Source organism: Danio rerio, chromosome 11, assembly GCF_052040795.2.
Source record: "Danio rerio strain M-AB ecotype USA chromosome 11, GRCz13ab, whole genome shotgun sequence".
Taxonomy (NCBI): Eukaryota; Metazoa; Chordata; class Actinopteri; order Cypriniformes; family Danionidae; genus Danio; species Danio rerio.
In genome coordinates, this window is record NC_141031.1 from 33,189,415 (window position 1) to 33,212,783 (window position 23,369).

Genomic DNA, 23,369 nt, shown 5'->3' on the forward strand with positions numbered 1-23,369 from the left:
CTCACACATTCAAAAAGTGTGTTGAGAGAAACATTTCAGGACTTGTTTTCAACCTAATGCCTGTCTGTAAAGTGCTGTCAATGTCCACAATTGCAACACTCCCCTCAGTGTGTGGAGATAATGCGTTTACAGTAAATAATTAAATCTCAGAATGGAAGCTAGAAAATGAGCTAACATCATCTTAACACGTCATGATGACCAGCTGAAAAAGTAAACAAGGATAATTCAGCTTGGAGTTAGCAGGACTATAAGAGGACCAGGCCTATTTATAGTTTAATTTTAAAATTTAGATTTTAGCAATTTACTGAATCAAATAGGAAAAGAAGAGATAACCACACTGACTTGCCCTATCTGTATTCCCTCATGTCCATGTATTTATTTAAAGTTCCATCAAACCCCCCTCTTTTGGTCTCTCAGATTAAAAAAAAAAAAATGCTTCATGATGGGCATGGAGCTCTGTGAGCAGAGGGAGGAGTGGCCATGGCCGGCAGAGCAGGGGAAAAAGAGGGGAGCGAACAACTGTTGTCAATTGGCTCACAAAATGAGACAAAAACTGTGAAGAGACCCATGATTTTATAGTTTACAAAGGTAAAATTAAAAGAAATAAAATTTAATCATAAATGGATTGCAAACAACATCAGCTCAACGCACTGCAAACATATTCTCACCTTTATTGATAAAATATTTTCTTCTAAAAAAAATATCATCTTGAATCACTTTAATACTCCTAGGAGGTAATACATTCCAAGCAACAGAGCTAGTATACAACAAAACTATTTCTTCCAATAACCCTCTTACATCTCTAAGGATAAATGTTCCTTGTAATTTTTGGTTTTGCAAATAGTTTTTGCATTCCTTGAAGAATATACTACAGGTAAAAAATTATAATGTGTGTTTAATCAACAGTGCAGAGTTACCTTTATTTACTGCTTTTGACTTTTTCGATGACCCTAATATTTCTCTATGACCTAAAACAAATGTCCTTATACTGTAAAATAATGCTAGAACTTAAAATAAATGTTCTTTTAAAGGGATACACTGTAAAAAATTCTTGAGCTCCACACAATCAATTTTTGATGGAACAACATGAAGGCATTAAGTTAACTTGATATTTGTTTTTACAAATTAAAGTGTATTGAAAAAAAAATTAAGCCCATATTATACATGAAAAAGGGTCATATTTCGGTTATAAGGGTCTCCAACAACATACTGATATGCATGCAAGGTCAAAAAACCCTTTCAGGGTCTTATAATCTGCAATTATTTTTACCTAATTTTCCCAGCGACTCCCATATGAATCGTTCAGTGATTCATTTGTTCCCAAACCCCTCCTTAGCGTGAAGCTAATCTGCGCTGATTGGACTGATGACAGCCTGTTTTGATTGGTCGACTGTGTTTAGCATGAGACAAATGCCCAGCGCGAGACAAATGGCCAGCGCTGTTTGTCAAGCCCCCGGGTCCCCAACATTGGTATAGGATCCGATCGCAGCGGACGCCCGAAACACACTTCAGAGCAAAACTTACTCAACAGTGTTATTCAGACACCTTACCACCAAAAGCAGTGTAGACAAACACCAGCACATTGCTCTATTCTTAACTATGACACACTTTCAGTATTAATCCACGTGTGTAGGAACATCTGACGGTGGCCATAGCAACGACAAACGGCAGTGGACCACTAGCTCTCAAAAGCATTTAAATCCGTAAACAAAGCAGCACGCGTCGCGTTTTCAACGTGGCATTAGATGCGATATGAGAATATAAAGAGTTAACCCGATAACATTACAGTACAAGCGGTTACAAGTAACAAAACACAATTAAATACATAATTTGCAAGCTAGAGAAAACAATGAGACAGCCTTTTACTTACACTTACGAAATGTGCCACTGGCCAGGTCTGATTTCATTAATTATCTTTCGTTTTGGAGCTCTTTTTCCTTCTTAGCTGTAATTTAGATCATTTCTATTTGCAATTATTGCTATGGCACCTCTTGCGTAAAATGTTATATGTTCTCAGGGCTTACCTGTACTCTGTTTTGCCCAAAGATCACATCCCCACCCAGCCAGGGGGATGTAGCGCTCACCAGCGCTTCTCCTCAGCATGCAGCAGGCTGCCTTTGTGCCTAATAAACAGGCCTTATTTTCAACTCTTTCTTACTATTGTTTTGCTATTTGGAATAACCTAAAACAACCGAATACTTTTTCTGTGTTTTCATATAATCAATAAGGTGATTAGTTTTCTGGATATATACATAAAGAAATTAATTAGTTAACGTGGCTTTATATTTACAGTATATTATATTAATATTTTTTATTATATATAAATATATATAATAATTATTAAGTTGATGGTGTAACCCGCAGGCTATTAAACCTATAGTTTGACTACAGTTCACATTGTTCAATCTGTAAAAACTGTTACTGCAATAATAAATAGATCAAAAAAATATTATAAGAATATTAAGACTTTATAAAATGTCAAATTATACAAACAAATACAAATATCTACATACAGGCTATATACAGGAATTCAATACCTTTTAAGACTTTTTTTAAAGACTCTTTCTAACATTTTAAGACCTTACCACTTTAGGTTTCAACCAGAAACACAAGCGAGATTTTAACTTGCAGTATATTTACTAAATATAAATGTAGTACAGAATCCAAAACTAAAATATTATTCATAAACTAAATAAAAATCTATGAAATCTAGCTAATTCAGCTGGTTGGTGCCTAAAGAGCTGCAGAAAAAAATTGAGTTGCCTTGATTACTACAGTAAACAAAGCAGTATGATGTCAAATCTAGCAGGATTGGTTTTCATAAATTACACAGCATTCTGATATTCGCAGATTTACTTCAGGCAAACTTTAGCATGCAACCATACACTGCATAATAAATAATGATATAAAATTTAAATCCTTGCAAAACAGCATTTAAGAGTTTTTATAATTTTTAAGAGCCTTAAATTTCTGGACATTGGCGTATTAGCTTTTAATACTTTTTAAGGCCCCTGCAGACACCCTGTACATAAACAAAACTGCTTTTGACATTTTTTATTACATTTAATTTTTCAGTTAGTATGAAGAAAATTGCTGCTTTATTATTATTAATATTATTACTATTGATATTACTAATTTAGTAAAAATTGTACAATGTTACATTTATAAGAATAAGTTCTTTTGCAAATTACTGCAACTAAAATTTAATTATACTGATAATAAGCTTTAAAAATGAGAATGTGAATGAAATAAATGTCAATATGCTTACATTATATACATGTCAATATACAATTCACTGATGTATTAATTAAAAACTAGAAATGCATTTAATAATAATAATAAGAAGAAATAAAGTTAAGTTGGCCGCAGAGCTTTATCCATTCAAGTTCTGGCAGAGGATTTGCTATAATATTCAGGTGACTGATAATTAAACCTGAGAAGCTTTTTTCTCTCAAACTGATTCTTTAATTTTTCTGTCTCTCTGGTGCTTCCACACCTCCATCTCACTTTCTCTCTCTCTCATTTCCCCATCCTCTCTCTCTGGAATACAGCTTTCAGCCATGCAAAACCTCATTGATTTTGCCCCACAGATTAACAAACCAAATTTCCTTTACACAGCAAACTGTCATATCCTCATTCGCTGGCTGCCTTTCTGCTGATGGGAAGCTTTTCAGTAAGAGTGATGGAGAGAGAAAGGCTGGAAGAGTAAAAGCTAAGAGAAGATCCAGACTCTCCGCTTCACTGCTTCTGTCACCGCCTTCTTTCATCCTCCTGCTTTTGCTTTCTTCATTCGCAGTCAAAGACACCGGTTTCCAGCGTGTGATTGGCTGCGGCTCCACAGTGCGTGGGCTTCAGACCAGATGGATGAGGTGTCACTCAAGAAAGCCTCAAAAAACGCAAAGAGATGAAAAAGGAAAAAACGCTTCTTTGCACAGACGCGACCGTGTGAGGCTTTTTAAAAACTTGCCAAACTATGGAGCATCATGCTATATTAATTCCCAGTCACTATGCAGTAGCACTATCCAATAAAAATGCAATAAAACTATCCAACAAAAGGCCAAAAGCATAAGTATCCACAGTCTCAGTGCACTTTAATTTTTTTTTCATAGAGTTCCATATAATATATATATATATATATATATATATATATATATATATATATATATATATATATATATATATATATATATATAAATATAATAAATGTCGTCACAAATTTTTTAAAGACATTTTTAAAACTGACAAATATACAATGTTAAAAATATAAACTATATCTATACTGTTTTGTTGCTACTGCTATCTTACAACTAAAACAAAGATCATGCATGTTGAAAATAAATATTATTAAAAATTTATTACCGTATAGTTATTATAATTGAGATACATTTCATATTTGTTTGCAGACATTTGCTTGTTTTATTTCGGCTAGAATAAAAGCAGTTTATAATTTTTTAAAACCCGTTTTGAGGTCAAAGTTATTAGCCCCTTTAAGTTGTATGTTTTTTTTAGATAGTCTACAGAACAAACAATTGCTATACCTTGCCTAATTACCCTAACCTGCCTAGTTAACCTAATTAACCTAGTTAAGGCTTAAAATGTCACTTTAAGATGTATAGAAGTGTCTTGAAAAATATCTAGTTATTTTCTGTCATCATGGCAAAGATAAAATAAATTGGTTATTAGAGATGAGGTATTAAAACTATTAGGTTTAGAAATGTGCTAAGAATCTTCTCTCTGTTAAACAGAAATTGGGGAAGAAAATAAACAGGGGGGCTAATAATTCTGACTTCAACTGTATATATATATATGTATATTTATACAACAGTTCTGTCTGGTTCTTGAATCTGATTGGCCGATAGCCGTAATATATTTGAGTAATATCAGCACACGTACAGCCTCTTTGCCATTTGTGTATTACTCTGCCCACATACAACCAGCAAAAAGCAGACACTACAGATCTAAAGTTTAAAAGATGCTTGCTCAACTGCTTAACTGTCAGCTTATGATTTGAATCCAACGCGGAAGAAAGTAGTTAATCATACAAAAGGGTTTATGAGACTCTCCATGTTTGATGTTGTTGTATAAACGCAATATCACACTCGTAACAGTGCGATATGGCTCTATATCGGCACTGGTGGGGGGCACAGTGCACCCCTCCCACCAGTGCCGATATACAGCCATATTGCACTGCTACTCGTGTGATATTGCTCATATATATATATATATATATATATATATATATATATATATATATATATATATATATATATATATATATATATATATATATATATATAAATTATATTTCTCTGCTATAAATGTACTTCCTGGGAAATAATGATGTGACTTATCTTGTATCTAACTGTACTTTCCCCTTTCTCTCTCTGTCCAGACCCTCACGCTTAGTCTATGCTAGCCTACCATTGTAAAATAGCACAGCACTGTCCCTGAATGTAACACTCATTATTGTTGTCTATTTATTTATTGTATACAGTCATATTTTATACCATTTTGCAATTTATTTCTATTTTTTCCCTGTGTTTTTACTATTATTATTATTATTACTGTCAATATATTAGGGAGTGTATTTTGGGCTTTTGAAGTGGGTTTATATATATTTAAATCTTTGTATAAATAATGACATCTGTACTTGGTATACAAATAAAGGAAAAAACTAACAAACAAAAAAACTTTAGTTTACATAAAAGAGAACTAATTAAGAATTAGGGGTAATGTCATTTGTGTATTTAATTCAATTCTTTCATGTTGTGCATTAAGCAGATATACTTCAATTCAATTCTTCAGAATCCAATCTAACCACTAATAAAGCAAAAAACGCTATCTGAAATGCTGTACACTTTGAAGGATATGAAATGAAGCATGAGAGCCCCTCTGTCATTATCAGGCCACTCATGACAGCTGTGTGTGAGATCCACAAACACAATGCAACACTGTTCTGAGTTCAAAGGCAGCTAAAGAGATGCAAATAGAGATGAATCACAATTCGCTAAGAAAGCAGAGACAAGAAAGAGAGCCAATCGTAATCCAGCATCATAGTAGGTGTGCACAATAAATCGGTGTTAAAGGGAGCGGTGAACAGTGAGGTTTGTTTGTTGGCTGCAGAATTAGCTGATCCCTCAAACAGGCTGCGTGTGCTGGGTTTGTTGCGCAAAGTGTTGCTTGCTGAGGCAATGCTTTCCCCCTCACTCAGACCTGCAGAGCACTTTGGTTTAACCGTCCCTGAGGGACACGAACAGGCACTTCAGACTCTTTATTTCCTCCCTCTCTCTCTCTCTCTCCTTGTTTTTCCCCCATTCACTCACCCTACTCAACATCCATTCTGTCTGTCTAACCCTAAATTCTCTCTCCATTCCCTCTCGCTCGCTTTCAATATGCGTCTGATTGTGACAAGCCCTAAAAATAAAGCCCCTCTGAGGACTCGGCTACATAAAATGCTTTGCTTTGCAATTTCAAAGTGCTTTTGATTACTGAAAAGTGCAGCGGCGTATCGACTTTGAGGGATGTGTCTTTAAATCAAGCAAGAGGCCTAAAAGAAAACAAACCAAAAAAGAAATGATCCAGCGCAGAGATTTTGGTGTGACAGACAGATGCAATCACAGTGATGTTATAAACAGGCAAGCCGAAAAGACAGACTGCAATGATCTAAATACGATAAGGCAAAAATGAATGGCGATGAAATGAATGAGAGATGGAAGTCACATATGGAAGGATGAGTACACTACATAAGCTCTGCGAAGCGGACAAGATGCTATGGAGGAAGAAAAAAAAACAGATAGAGGACGCGAAGACAAAGATAACAGAGTAGAATACTAATAAAAATACCAGATTAGATCTTGCAGTGTAGTATATTTCTTCGGCACAATCCAAAAAATCGTCAGTGTCGAGCTGTTTAGTAGAAGGACCAAGAAACTTCAGTTAATCACACACACACACATGTGAGCCTTGTGTGGCTTCACAGAAACAATGACTGATGAGTTATTGGTAGCTGAGATGGCGGTTTGAAGATGTGTTTGCAAAGTCCATGATCATCTGACTTCATACAGGTCTGTGGGTTAAAGCGACTGTCCATAATTGCTGAAATAATGATGGGACACCATACTAAAGAGTTCATAAGTCATAATTCTGCTGTATAGCTAATGCTTTGGCCTTTAAATCAAATACATATGCACTCAAAATAGACCAAAATCAATTGACAGTTAGATTGACAGGCGATAACAGAGCCAATTAAATGTGCCCTCATTGCTATCTGCATTTTTTCCAACAATAAACAAACAGTGGAATTAGTAGATTGAAATTTGTGAAAAGGATCACTGATCACTGAGACCATTAAAGGTGTCATGTACTGTATATTGCTGGAAAAGTTCTTAATGAGTGACTAATTGTTCTTTGGGAAATTGCTTGTTGTTATCGTCAAACTAATTGACGAGGTGATGCTATGTTTACCTACTTCTAGTTATCTTTAGATCCTGAATATATCACTACAATGCCTGCTGAATACATTTCAGGACTTTTCTGTCTAAAATCAACATACATTCCCCCAGAAACAATTTATTATTTCCTCTGTAATTGACAGTGGGATCCCCACAGCTGGTTGTGAACATTTACATTTACTCCTTCAAGCAGATGCTTTTATCCATAGCGATTTACAAGAGAGGTGAAAACTTAAACCTGTTTTTTTTTTTATTCAAAACTACTTGTCAAGTTTTTGTCCTCAAATCTAGCCTCAAAACACTATCATGTCATATGAATCTCATCCAAAGCCTCAACTTGTTTATTTTGTGTTTAGAACTGTGTTTTCTGGCAGTAACTTAATTTGAAATAACAGAAATCATTAATCGTAATGATATTGAATGGTAACGTGCTCAAAACCTGCCTGGAACTACTTTCTGTGTGTTTTTCTCAAAATAACTGTACACCTTAAAATGTTCATAAGCCAATCATCTTTTATAGAGTGAAGTGTAGCCAACTCAAAATTTACTGAAAGGTAATTCTACTTCCATTTGAAAAGAATTTTGAACTCAGTGTTGAAGGTAATGAGTTAATTAAATACCTCATTATTTTATCTTAAATGGAGTAAGTTCACAGTACTTTTAAACTCATGGTTTGTAGCAATCAGTTTCCTCAAACGTTTTGAGTTGTCTTAACTTATTGGGTTTTACAGTACTCAGTTCTCTTCATTTATTGGGTTTTACTGTGCTTAAATTGCTTTATTTACTTAAATGGATTAAGTTCAAAGCATTCATTAGGATTAGTTTTTTAACTTAAATGGTTTGTTGCAATCGGTTTCCTTAAATGGTTTGAGTTACCTTAACTTTTTGGGTTTTAAAGTGTGGGGCTGAAGTTCCAGGGCCTGAGAAAAGAGGGGGCCCTTGATAGGCTGATGAAATAATTTGCGTCATGATACAGGAAACGCCTCTTTGCATTATGCTTTCACGCGCCGATAATTTAAAGAATTCCTTTTGACTCACTGCTGTTCAAAAACAGTAATACAGCTAAACTATGGCTCAGAGTGGCTGTAGCCCATCTGTATTTCGAGAAGCCCTGTTTTAGTCCCCAGTAATGCCGAGTTCAGACTGCATAATTTTCAAAGTAGTCGTGTGTCAGATGTTTTCAAACTGCAAGACTATTTGGGCTAGCGTTTTGTTGCTGCTTTGTTTACATTGCAAGATGGATCGGCAGGGGGGTTTCACACTGCATGACTTTGCAATAGGAAGAAGAATCGCCGACAACTTTGTTCAAACTATGTCTCACAACCGTAAACACGTAGGATATCTTTTGTTATTAACTACATAATGATTTCTCAATTAGCCTTAAAATGGGGTAGAAAATGTTCATATTTTCTCACCAGGGTTTGAAGGGAATTATCATTCAACTTTTTTCGTTTTCAACCCGGTGGCATTGCTCACGTCACGTCAAACTAACACGGATGCTCCTACCAAATTTCTACTAGCTTTTCCTTCATTTCTTGGTTCCAAATAAACTGAAAAAGAGCACTTTTTACTTCTCCCAGAACCTCCCGCTGGCCTGCAGATACACATATTACTGGATGCTTCTCTCTCATTGGCTGAAGGTGATCTGCAAAACTCATTTCACATGGCATGATTTGAATCGCCAACAGCTCCAGATATTTAGCATGCCAAATATCTCACAGCCATCTGCAATTCTCTCAGATCGCGTTTTTGACAGTTTACACTTTGTGATTGAACAAGCACCAATTTGCTTGTGATTTCAGGCATTTGTTGGCAATTTCTCAAAACTTGTTGAGTCAAAATCGGGGCTAAAGTCATGCAGTCTGAACCCGGCAAAACGGGCCAGATGTTTTTTCCCCGGGAAAGTTCCTTATTTTCCAGGACAGTTCCTTATTTTGGCGCTACTGGGGAACAGTCCAAGTATAACCCTGTTTAAAGTAGTTATTGTAAAGCACTCATTTAGGAAGTAGGCTATCGCAAATGTGTGTTATTTGCTGATTTTTGCAGCCTGTTTAAAATTTTGTATGCTTGTATGCCTACTTTAGTAAAATAGAAAACAATTATGATAATCACATAATAATCAAAAAGTGGATAATTAGATTGTAATATTATAAAGCAACTTAATAATAATAATAATAATAACAATAATAGCAAAAAAAGCTACTATTATTAAATGGGGTGCTTGCCTTTGCTATAGCCCCAGGGCCCAATATGTTATTAATAATAGCATAATAAACTGATAATTAACAGAGTACTTTTTTTGTTATTTTACAAACATATTCCTCTACATATTACTTCTTATACAATATACTATTGGGAACTACTAAAATGTCAACAAAAGTCACTTCGTTAAAACACACAATTGAATTTGACTTTGATGACTTCATCATCTAAAACCGACAGAGCAGAGATCAAAATTCATCAATGCAATTAACAACCAATACATTTTATTAAAGTGTATAATCAATAAATATTGTTGAATAAAAACATCACATGAATGCTATGTTTTTCTTATTAAAAGTCTTAGTGAGCCACCAGTTGCAGCAATTATGTACTGTTCTTTATAACCATTAAAACAACGTGATGTGAATTCAGAAAAACCAAGAGTAAATCAAAGCGTTGGCATCGTCAGATGTGAGCCCTGGTTCAGAAGATGGCATCATGAGCATGAAGCTGCAATGGGAATAGACATTAATTTGATGTCCTGCTGTTAAAAAATGATCTGGTTTATGAAAGGATGACAAATCCAGTTACAACATGAGAAACACTGAGTGCTCAAATGAGACGAAGATCAGTCAACGCTGCATTTTTCTGCAGCGCTTAAAGGAAGTCTTATTGATTAGATGCCACGGAAAGCTGCATCTAACCTTTCAATTATGGCCGTGGCGAGAGTGAGAGACAGACGTCTAAAATGCACAACAGTCAAACATGGTGTGAAGAAAAAACAACAACAAGCCGCTGTCGAGAGATGAGCTGGGATTGTGGTACATGTGAGAAAAATCTTACATAATAGGAAGTGTCAGCTTATAGGAGAAATCATTTGGAAGTGTTCACTGCACACTTATGGCTAGTGTGATTTCAGATTAAGCTTGACGTGACTGGCCGCTTTCACAGTTGCTCTGTTCCAAAACCTAGTTCGTTCCCTATGGAGGGATCATGTGTTATTGCAAGGTAAAAATCTTCATTTAGATCTGCTAAGGTGCAGCATATTAACATGGTATTGCATATATTGCTCATTCTGAACAATATACAGCCCCCCTCTGATATTTGTTTTCTTCTTTAAATATTTCCCAAGGGAAGTCACAGTATTTCCTATTATATTTTTCTTCTTCTGAAGCATTTATTTGTTTTAATTCAGCTGAAATAAAAGCAATAAAATAATTAAGGTCAAAATTATTACCCCTCTTAACAAATATATGTCTTTTTCCATTGGCAACAAAACAAAGCAGTTATCCACTGACTTATTGAAAGGTAACAATCTGATCTACCAAGATACAAGAATTTAACAGCTTGCATATACGTGTGAGTTGCATAATTGTTCATTCTGAAGAATATACACTTTATTAGGTACACCTGTCCAACTACACGTTAACGCAAATCTCTAATCAGCCAATCACATGGCAGCAACTCAATGCATTTAGAGATGTAGACACTTTGAACGTGGCACGGTTGTTGGTGCCAAACGGGCTGGTCTGAGTGCCCGCAAATGCCTTTTTGATGTCAGAGGAGAATGGCCAGACTGGTTTGAGCTGATAGAAAAGCAACAGTAACTCAAATAACCTCTCATTACAATTGAGGTACGCAGAAGAGCATCTTTGAATGCAAAACACAATGGGGGAATCTATCCTGCCTTGTATCAACGGTTTAGGCTGGTGGTGATAATGTAATGGTGTGGGGGATATTTTCTTGCCACGCTTTGGGCCCATTAGTACCAATTGAGCATCGTGTCAACTCCACAGCCTACCTGAGAATCCTTGCTGACCAGGTCCATCCCTTCATGACCACAGTGTACCCAACTTTCAGCAGGATAACGAACCATGTCATGAAGCAAGAATCATTTTAGACTGGTTTCTTGAACATGACAATGAGTTCACTGTAATCAAATGGCCTCCCCAGTCACCAGTTCTCAATCCAATTAAGCACCTTTGGGATGTGGTGAAGCGGGAGATTCGTATCATGGATGTGCAGCCAACACATCTGCAGCAACTGTGTGATGCTATCATGTCAATGTAGTGTACCTAATTAAGTGGGAGATGAGTGTATACTGTATTTTAATATAGATGTACATCAATATATAGTACGTGTGTGTGTCTATTCAAGTGGTGCTGAATGGGAGACGCTTAGATATTTGCATATTGCATTTAACAAAATCAAAAAAGTTTACATGTTTATAATAATAAAAGCAGTTTATGTGAATGGAACTACAACTTCAGTTTATTTATCTGCTTATACATTACATTTGTGTTCTATTGTGTTATGTTTGTGTTCTAAATACTGTGACATTTTTAGAATTTGTTGTGGAACAAGGAGAGCTAAACTATGTTAATCACCTTGTAAGAATTGTATTTTTTAGGGCTTATAGTAGCCTATATCTTACATTATTTCTGAATAAAATTATAAAATGTGAATTCACTGTCAATAATTTTGACCCAGTGCAATTTAAAGTCAAGTGTGACTTGTTAGTTTTTTTTTAATACAGTATCCAGTATCAGGATAACAGGGTAGCCAACAACTAAAACGCAAAAAAAAAGTCATGGACTTGTGTATAGACCAGGGATGTCAAACTCAATTCCTGGAGGGAAACCCTGCACAGTTTAGTTCAAAAAAATATAAATGCATTTTCAGTTTTTAGTAAATAGCATTGTGTATATATACTTTGTGTAAATAGACTTATTAACAACTGTCTAATGCTCACATTCTTCTACAGTACTGCAATACTCAGTTCACTAGGTTTTGGAACAGAGATAGTATGATGTAAAATGAAATATCATATAGTGTGCTCTTATTGGTCAATGTGTCACAGTTGTTTGCAATCAGAGGAAAGGCCAAATCGAATGACTCACCTGTTCATGATGCGGTTTTGTCTCTGTTGTTAAAGGAGGGTCAAACTTCACCTGACCAACTGTAAGAAAACAATAACATTATTAAAGAAACAGTACAACTTTTTTTTTTCATATGGCTAAGAAATGAGGGTGATTTATTCATATATATATATATATATATATATATATATATATATATATATATATATATATATATATATATATATATATATATATATATATATATATATATATATATATATATACTATACACTCATACATACATAGATACAGTCAAGCCCTGCAAGCTGGGATTTTTTCTCCCCACAATGATGCCTCTTGTACATTGTCTTATTATCTTTTGGTATATATAATATTATTATTATTATTATTAATATTATTATACTATATTATATTATATATTCAGTTTTCTAAATTTCTGTTATATTTTAATTGCATTATAATTATTATTTGGTATTGCATATTTAAATGTTTAGATGATTTGTGTGCAATACAAATTACAAAGTAATATGTTCTTGTTTATATGAGACAAATGTTGCAGCTTTGTTAAATTCGCATTTAAATCTTAAATAAACGTATGATAGTTTTCATATCATACTCTCAAAATGAGTCCATAGAAATCCTTAAATTAAAAATAACATTCTGGACAGAAAGAGCAAAGTATAACTAATATTTGTAGTCTGAACATAGGTAGACACATCATGTTGATGTGCAGTCAAAATCACAGGTTTCCTTAAGTGAATTTAGCTGTTTTTAATGTGTTGTAGTTATAATGGAGAATCCCTCTAAAGGAGATGTGGGCAGACTGATTTGCTCAGTGAAGAGATTGCAGCACAGGTCTGTCAGGTTTGCCCAGGGGAAAAATGCAACAAACACTCACAGTTAATCTCTGACAGAGTTTTCCCTTCCCGACTTGTGCGGCTCGTTGAACGAATCCGGTGTGGAACAGACACTGGAGGCTGCAGAGAGGAAAAAAAAACACACACACATGCACAGAATGAAAAAATACACAAAAAACATTTATATAAAAAATTAATTGTTATTATTATAGTAAATGTGTTTCATATGAAGATTTCAATAATGTTCTCTATTCATTTTATAAACAATTATTTTGTTAAAAAGTCAACCCGTTTCATTAAGTATACCAGTAAGCTTGTTTAAATAAAGTGACCATCTCAATTTGATTTAATTTTTATAAGCGTAATGAATACAATTGTTAATTTGTATAGAGCTTATTAAGTGTTAACTGTTCATTTGTATAATAAAGATAATCAAAATAATAAATCAAAATGATAATTAAATAACACATACAAAATATTACCAATACCATTATTATTACTATTAACGTTAAAGTAATATATAGCAATGAAAATGTCATGTTTGTACAAATTTTAAAAAAATGATAATTTGTAGATAATTTATATTATATAACATATTGTTTATAATTCTGTATATAGTTTTTATTATTTTATTAAGCCTGAATTTAAGAACCATCACATTTTCACTTTCTTTTGACACTCACTAAAAAAAGCTGTTCATGCTAAATCATATTACTTCATTAATTTACTATATTAATATACTACATTTTACCATATTATATTACTACATACATTTTTAAATAGATCATTATAAAGCATGTGATTTGAAAATACTACAATGTATTAAAATACACAGCAAAAGTCATTCTTTCGAGTGCCTTGGCCTGACTTTTGCAGTGTATTCTGATGAATCTCTTAGCCAAAAAGCACCGAAGCATTATTTTTTAGCTACCCCTGAGCACTTTTTAAGTGATTTTGTGGTTAAATACAGTTTAATAATCCTTAATATATGAGAAACATATAACAATAATTTTTCGTTATTCACTCATCGCTCACTTTATATTATTCACCTGTCCAACTGCTCATTATTGCAAATTTCTAATCAGCCAACAGTAACTCAAATAACCACTCGTTACAACTGAGGTAAGCAGAAGAGCATCTCTGAATGCACAACCTTGAGGCAGATGGGCTACAGCAGCAGAAGACCATACTAGGTGCCACTTCTGTCAGCTAAGAACAGGAAACTGAGGCAACAATTCACACAGGCTCACCAAAATTGGACAATAATAAATTGGGAAAAACATTGCCAGGTGTGAAAGAATGTATCCATCCTGCCTTGTATCAACAGTTTAGGCTGGTGGTGGTGTAATGGTGTGGAGGACATTTTCTTGGCACACATTGGGCCCACGAGTACCAACTGAGCATCATGTCAATGCCAGAGCCCCTTCTGACGGTTACTTCCAGCAGGATAACGCGCCATGTTATAAAGTGTGAATCATCTTAGTCTGGTTTCTAGAACATAACTATAAGTTCACTGTACTCAAATGGCCTCCACAGTCACCAGTTCTCAATCCAATAGAGCACCTGTGATGTGGTGAAACAGGCGATCGAATCATAAATGTGCAGCTGAAAAATTTGCAGCAACTACATGATGCTATCATGTCAACATGGACCTAAATCTCTGAGGAATATTTCCAGCACCTTGTTGAATCTATACCACCAAGGATTAAGGCAGTTCTGAAGGCAAAACAGAGTCCAACACAGTACCAGTATGGTGTACCTAATAAAGTGGCCGGTGAGTGTATATTATAATCTATAATATATAATAGAACTTAAGTATAGGCCTGATTTGCATTTATTGCATTACATTGCATATATACAGTACAGTACATTTACTGACTAAAAATATCCAATGCTCGATCTCCATCAAGCAGTCCTATCCATTTGAATGGCCTGATACATAAACAACATCAAACCAAATAAAAGTCTCCATATTGCAGCCACACTTTGCAATCAATAGCTTGCATATTAGTGCGCCATTCTTAGCAGATCAGTTAAAAACACCCCGTCAGCGGAATCGCATCACATCAATACATCCAAGACAAGAGCGGCTTAAATGCTTACACTTCAGAGATCACTTAGTGCCATCACCAGAGACGCCACGAGCTAAAAATACATGCCAGGCATCACTCTCTGATATCAGGCCAGGTCGCGCCACTGACCCTATGAATCCCTATCTGTCAGACGCGGCTCAAGAGAAAATCATTACAGCCTGCTGGACGTCCCTGATGACTGTTCACAAAAGTTTCCTGTCGTTCCTGAATCAGAGGACATCTTCCATCAGCAACACACACATACTGTATACAGTGCCCTTTACTTATGTTGGCAGCCTGGTAAATAGGAGCAAAAAATGCTGGAAAAAAATATTGTTTAACCTTGCAGAAAATATTAACACACATATAAATAAATAAATAAAAAGTATTAAAATCTATATATGTCTTATTATTAATTATTGGCACCCCTTTGAATTCCTAACAAGGATTTAATCAACAATTTCTTACTATTTTGTTGGATGATTAGAAACAGGACACATGATTTCCCATTTGCCTTAAAATATATTAAAAACAAGAAATTGTTATATTTTACTTGATAATTATTTAAAAAATAATTTGTTAAACCATGAAACTGTCAAATATATATATTTTAATTTAAAATAATAATAAATACTATGTGTGGAACTGTAATGAAAATAATGAATAGACAATAATGTTTTCTAATTATGAAAATATTTGACATGATTATTTTATTTAGCGAAGTTTTTAACAAGTTGTTAATGATATTGCATCATGAAAACACCATTTGATGCAAACCTATACAAAATAGATCTCTCGTTTGTGGTTTGAAACGTTACTGAATGATGATTTAAACTGTGATTTTCATATTTTCAAACATTTAAATCCATCACACAAAAAGGTTGTAATTCCAGACATTTTGTATACAGCACATTCTGCATTTTTTGCACTGTATTATGTACATAGAGTGTAAAAAGCAAGTAGTTACTTTATTTGAAAAAATGTACACTCATTGTAACTTGAAAAGGTTAAATTGACTTAATTTTTAGAACTATGCACAGTTGATTTACTTACTAATTTTAAGGCAAAAGGCTTAAGGGATGTCCACCAAAGCGCTTTTTTTGTGAGCTGAGCATTTGTAGTGAATGGTAGCTCCAAGTCTTTTAAAGTGCCTGTAGTGTATCAAGGCGCTGAGTGGTCTGCATTTTTCAGTTGTTGCAAGTCGAAAAGCGCAACGCCTATCGGAGACACTTTTGAGCTAATAGGATTATACCATGTAAGGTCTGCATGTATCGCTAGACCTGACCAGATTTCTTGTGGTGCGGAAATAAATAACCAAATTGAACGCGGTAGGGGTTGGTAATTCTGGTGTAATTTGAGCGGGCGGGCTAACAATATAGCACACCTGAGTCCCGACATTATTTCGGAACAGCATATCTGTGATTTCCTCATTCTTAAGGCCCGTGCACACCGAAACGTTTTTGCTCGCATTTGCCATCGACGTTTAACGCTTTGTGACTATACCAATGTATTCGTGCACACCAACGCGCAAAACCTTCTCCACTAATCAGGTTGGCACTTTTGTTCACGTGCACAGAGCTGCTGAAGTTACAGTAAACAGCACTTGGAGGTGCTCAAGCGCAAAACTGTCAATGCGAGCGCAGACTGAAGAAGATGCCCAGAGGCGATATAAACGTGGAGCTGCTTATCGCTCTGTGAACAATAATCATTTCTTCATCGCTAGAGCTGGAGCTGCTTCTTAAAACATCTATGCTTGTTCGAGTCACAAGTTACTTTAACAACAAGCATGTGAACTTCCTCTTCTTCTGTTTTACAAGCGGGTGTTGGATGCTTAAAGTTGTGTAGCGCCATCTAACCACAAGGAGTGATTTTGCATACTCTTCTGCTTGACGCCAGTGAAAATCGATTGGGTTTGAAAAACGTCTCGTAAAACGCTCACGAGTCTCAGTCTGTGCGAGCATTATCTGCATAACAGTCCTCAGAGCGGGCTTTACCAACATGGCAAAGCAAAGCTAAGATGTGCTTTCCTTCAGCTTGCATTAGAAAATGGTCACTGTTAGGAAACCCACATCAGGCAAGTCTGAAGTATGGGAGTCTTTTTCATGTGTCATGGACTCAAATGGAAAAAAAATTACCGTTTACGCGATGTGATAACACCTCAAAGTTTTACCCTTTAGCAGTCACAAGACTGGAACCTCAGGTTTAAGGCAACACTCCTGTCTCATCACAGAGGGGCAAACAAAACTGACATTTAGCCTACAACTCTTGCACAACCTACAGTTTTATCTGTTATCTCTCTCTTTTGGTACACAATTTAAATGTGAGATTTTGGAAACCAGATCTAAATTTAGCGGGAATGGTCAGGATGAGTAAAAAACAGGGCAGGTTGGGCAGCGGGTGAACAAAGGTCGGGTGCGGAATAAAACCTTGCGGGAGCGGGACTAAAAAACTAGTCTCGTGCAGATCTCTACCATGTAACTGTCAACAAATAGTTTGCTGAAGACTTTCAACCCGACGCTTCAATGGACCTAAAATGACCAACATCATCACGAATGTTCTGGTAACACTTTACAATAAGGTTGTATTAGTTCATGTTATTTAATGCATTTACTAACATAAACAAACAATGCACAATGCATTTATTACAGTATTTGTTCATGTTAGTTAATGAAAATACAGTCGTTCATTGTTAGTACGTTAACACACGGTGCATTAATTAATGCTAACAAATATTAATTTAGACTTTAATAATGCATTATTAAATGTTGAAGTATGGTTAATAAATGCTGTACAAGTATTGTTCATACTTAGTTCATCTTAGTAAATACCTTATTGTAAAGTGTGACCAATTGTCTTAAAGGTTTTCAAGAAAAAAGCCTGTGCTTTTATCCAAACTCAAGAGTCTTTAGCATAAGATTAAATAAGGACAACAATAAAGGCATTTTTCCACTTCCTTCTTTTGCCCGTATCCACCAATGGCGCCAGTATTAGTGAAGGGCAGCACTGTAAACACAGAAACACCTGCATACGCAGCGAACATTAAAGCACGAGGACATTTGAATCCAGGAAACTAAAAGGACATCCTTCACTCCAGTTTCACTCCAGCGGCAGGGCTGATGGAGATGTGATGAGGAGAGATAAGACAGAGGAACAGACGCACGACCTTCAGACAACAAGGACGCAGCAGGACTCTGAAACAGAAATAGACAGCATGCCAAACACTGCGCCCTTCCCTCAGCGGACGCCTGTGAATATTCTAGCACTCCTCTTAGCACTCAGGCCACATGGTACAGTGACTAGGAAAGACACTATCTGTGCTTTCCAAAACATATATATGTACAGTACATAAGTCCAGACTGTGATGTTTATTTATACAGATGAAATTAAACTAATAAGGGAGAAAAGAATGGTCAAGTTACATTTGATGACAAAATCAAAAGAAAAGTGTCATTTTAAAATATAACAAATTAAAAACGAGTATGGAAAATGTAAAAAAAAAAAAAAAAAAAGACTTTATTGCACAAAAAAAACATTATTTGTATTATATACTTTTTGGTATTGTGCCTATAAACAAGACAAAATTAATTAAATGAATGAGAATTATAAATAAATCCAAAAATGGTCTGCAAAAATAAAGCCTAATTACTAACTTTAGAAAAATACATTTAATTTGGCCAGAGGACAAATGGACATGCCCAACAAAACCTAGGTTCTCTTGAGGTTATTTTTCCTTCACTTTCGTCAATTGGTAAAGTTTGTTCCTCGCCAATGTCGCCACTGGCTTGCATGGTTCATGACCTGTGGACCTACGCATCGATTTGCTCTTCAGTGTTTGGACTTTTAGCAGTGAAAATTAAACCACACTGAACTGAACTAAACTGAACAACTCTGAAAACTGGACTGACACAGTTTGAATTCACTAGAACTTCTATGTTAAGCTGCTTTGACACAATCTACATTGTAAAAAGCGCTATAGAAATAAACATGAATTGAATTAAGTTGAATATATTTAAGGGTACAAGTACTGTATTACTTTGAAGAGCTTTAGACCAGGGGTTCCCAAACTTTTTAACCCGCAAACCCCCAAAAAACAATGCCAGTGTCTTGCGACCCTAACTATTTTTGGAAGAGGTTATAATCATACAAAGGGCGCACACACACACACACACACACACACCAATTGACCTATATAAACAAAAGTGCAACAGTCTAACAAATATACAGCAGAAGTCAGAATTATTCGCCCCTGTTTATTTTTTCCCCCTATTTCTGTTTAACGGAAAGAAGATTTTTTTTTAACACATTTTTAAACATAATAGTTTTAATAACTTGTTTCTAATAACTGACTTATTTTATCTTTGCCATGATAACAGTAAATAATATTTGACTAGATATTTTAAGACACTTCTTTACAGCTCAAAGTGACATTTAAAAACTTAACTAGGTTAATTAGGTTAACTAGGCAGGTTAGGGTAATTAGGCAAGTTATTGTATAACGATGGTTTGTTCTGTAGACTTTTGAAAAAGAATATAGCTTAAAGAGGCTAATAATTAAATTTTGACCTTAAAATGTTTTTTAAACAAGTAAAAACTGCTTTTATTCTATAGTCGAAATAAAACAAATAAGACTTTCTCCTGAAAAAATATTATCAGACATACTGTGAAAATTTCCTTGCTCTGAACATAATTTGGGAAATTTTTAAAAAAGAAAAAAAATTCAAAGGGGGACTAATAATTCTGACTTCAACTATATATATATATATATATATATATATATATATATATATATATATATATATATATATATAATTAATATTTTTATTTTTTCGGTTATGGTTGAACAAATGTAATTTCAATAGTTTATAAAAATAATGTATTAGATTTTTGGAAATCACCAAAGTGACCCCCTCTCATTGTGTCTAATGAACTAAATTAAACAGATTTCATAAGATCCCATTAGTAGTAAAATGATTTGTGTTCAATGATGAAAAAACTATATAGTATAATATACAGTGCTCAGCATATTCGAGTACACCCCATTGTGAAAATGAATAATTTTACCCATTTCTCAGTGAATATGGGTAATATATATTGGTGCATTTAAACAAAACAGATTATATTATTATTATTATATTATATTATATTATATATTATCATAACAAATATATTTTATTATAACAAATATATTTATTAAAATAATATTTAAGTCACAGAAAATCTTTAGAAATAGAAAAAAATATTATTTTAATTCATGCAAAATATTTGAAAAAATTACAAACTACAAAATTTCAGCAAAATGCTATACATTTTTTGTTTCTCTTGATTTTTGCCATTTTTAGAAAATTTTGTTTAATATTCTTCCCTAACAAATACATTTGGGCTACTAATTTTTGAACCATTATCATAAGTTATTTTGTTAGATTACCTCCAGATTTGGCTACAGCACTGATCAAACTAATGTATAAGCACAACTATAATATTGTAAAGCATCCTGTAGAAACTATAAATTTATTTATTAAGATTTGTGGGGGTGTACTTATATATGCTGAGCACTGTTTACTCTGAAAGCTCTTTGATAATGTTTGAATAAATCTTTGAAGCAAAACTCGAAAGGCCCGTTAAAAATCGCTTGTCAACATATCCAAATCCTGCTTCTGAACTTCTGTTCTCGAAACCGAGCCCTTGAGCGATCGAGACAAAATAATCAGATAATAATCAATAATCAGACAAAACTTCCTTGAGCTCAACTGTGTAACTTGCACACATACACACACAAACAAGCAAACTATTCCAGCACAAAAGAAAACCCAGCATGCATCTGTCTAGGTTTTGACAAAAAAGTATCAAAATTAGTGTCATGTAAGGCATTCACTCTAGTCATCAACACAACTTATTAAAGGGATAGTTAACCCAAAAATTTTACATTTCTGTTAATTTTTTACACTTATAGGCCATACAAAATGTTTGAGGCGTTTTTTTCTTCAATAAAATATCAAAACAGGTTTAATTTACCAGCATTTCGGAAGTAAAATCACTATTTGCAAGAAACTGAACATTGTTTAAATATTATTCTACACTTTATGGTGAGACACAGATATTTTTTCATACACGGATCAATTTTGAGGAATTTTTCTTTTAAGATTTTTCACTTTTTTTTGTAAATAAAGCATGAAAAATGTACTGTTATGTGTTTATTTTAATAAACTTTATATATTTATGTATAGATTTCAATTACAATATATATTTTAAAAAGCTTCTCAAAATTACTGCTGAAAAATACATCTCCACATTTCTTCTGAAAGATTTATGAAGCTTTTTACTGAGGGATTCTACATTCTAATTTTCTGATTATGTACATCAGTTTATGCTAAAAAAAAAAAAAAAAAAAAGATTTGACTTTTTTTCTAGCCTTCTACAGTATTTAGAATTATGGAGTGAAAAAAAAGAGATCTGTAAAATCTCCTCTGGAAAATATTTTACTTTAATATAAAAAACAAGAATTTTTGAACCTCACTTCAATCAATGTTCAGATTTTTTGTATGAAAAATGTATGCAAGTTAATACAAATTTAAAACATAAAAAAAAAACAAATGTAGAAAATGTTTGTCATTTTTTAAATTCTGTTCACCTGCAGTGTCTTTCAATAATCCACATCTTCAGTAAACCATGTTACAGCAGCAGAGTTTCTTGACTGTTACGCCTAAAAAATAGTAATCTTTTGTTTTCTGTGTGTTTTATTACATGATGTAACTACTGAATACTTAAGATTTAAATTTGAAAATTGTTAAAACTCTTTTAGAGGTAAAATTAACGCCAAATTGACGCCAGAAGAACAAGAAATTGGCTAAATGGATTAAAAATTGGCTCAAGTGCACTTTTAACTCTAGGGTTATTGTAAAATGAGCCTTTTTCCTTTAAACATCTCTGATTGGCCAATTTTTATTGCAAAGGTCTACAGAACCTTTAAATGGCACTTTAAGCTGAATACTATCTTGAAAAATATTTGGGAAAATATTACGTTCTGTCATTATGGCAAAGATAAAATAAATCAGTTATTAGAAATGAGTTAGCAAAACTATTATGTTTACAAATGTGTTGATGAAATATTTTTTAAAACCGAAATTGGGGCCAATAATTCCACAGGGCTAATAATTCTGACTTTAACTGTATGCCAGAGTAATTGTCGGTTCGTTCTGCTGTGGTGACCCCTGATGAATCAGTAACTAAGCCACTAAGGATAGTGAGCGACTGAGTGTTTAATTGACTCTCAAAGTGCTGGCAAACATTTGACTTAAAATTATGAATTATCACAGTCCAGTTTCAGCTAAAAAATGTTTCATAAAAAAAAATAGTCACCTGCATCTTGGATGGCGAACAAACTAGCAGAGTTTTATTTTTAGCTCAACTATCCCACCCATCAAAACATTTCCTGATGTTCACACACCAAATGCACATCCCTGATACCTTTCTGCGAGCGGCAAAGCGAAGGACTCGTCTTGAGAGAGGAGAGACTGGTAAAAACAAGCCTCTGTATTTAAACTTCAACAACAGGAGAGGGAAAAAAAAGCAACAAAAGAGGAAGTGAGAACGAATGTCTACTTGGGGAAATTGACTAGAACAGAGAGATGAAATGAAAGAAAAATCATGGCCTTAAAAAAAGTCTTCATTCTCACTTTGGGACTTTTGAAACAGGCCAAATGATTTCACAAATCTTTATCAGCCCTGTAGCGCCACCGGAAGAGTAAATTTAGAGACAATCAAAACAAACGGCTGCCATTAAAACAACCTTTACAGGCTAATAATGTAGAAAGTACGCCATCAAAAAATATCACCACAATAAAAGTGTTGACACATTGGATATATGAGCTCAAGGGGCTCGTCAATTTTTTTGGGGGGGATCGAAAG

At 34.2% G+C, this 23,369-nt stretch overlaps 1 protein-coding gene and 1 long non-coding RNA gene across 17 annotated transcripts in view; both read right to left on the bottom strand.

Moving 5' to 3' along the window:
• Window positions 1–23,369, bottom strand: part of LOC147834847 (uncharacterized) — a 337,793-nt gene that overhangs the window by 237,606 nt on the left and 76,818 nt on the right. The gene's annotated exons all lie outside the window — the stretch shown is intronic.
• Window positions 1–23,369, bottom strand: part of map4k3a (mitogen-activated protein kinase kinase kinase kinase 3a) — a 143,498-nt gene that overhangs the window by 45,201 nt on the left and 74,928 nt on the right. For 9 of the 16 annotated variants that reach the window (XR_015502729.1, XR_015502726.1, XR_015502727.1 and 6 more), the window contains exons 13-15: window positions 13,434–13,512; window positions 12,554–12,612; window positions 6,844–6,906 (exon numbers count right to left, since the gene is read on the bottom strand). Coding sequence is in view for 9 of the 16 variants with exons in the window: in XM_087273889.1 (XP_087130015.1) it covers window positions 6,844–6,906; window positions 12,554–12,612; window positions 13,434–13,512 (201 nt within the window). In the remaining 7 variants the exon portion in view is untranslated. Of the gene's footprint in view, window positions 1–6,843; window positions 6,907–12,553; window positions 12,613–13,433; window positions 13,513–22,928; window positions 23,004–23,369 lie in introns of all 16 variants that reach the window. The other 7 variants (XR_015502728.1, XR_015502725.1, XM_087273890.1 and 4 more) reach the window with 2 other exon arrangements.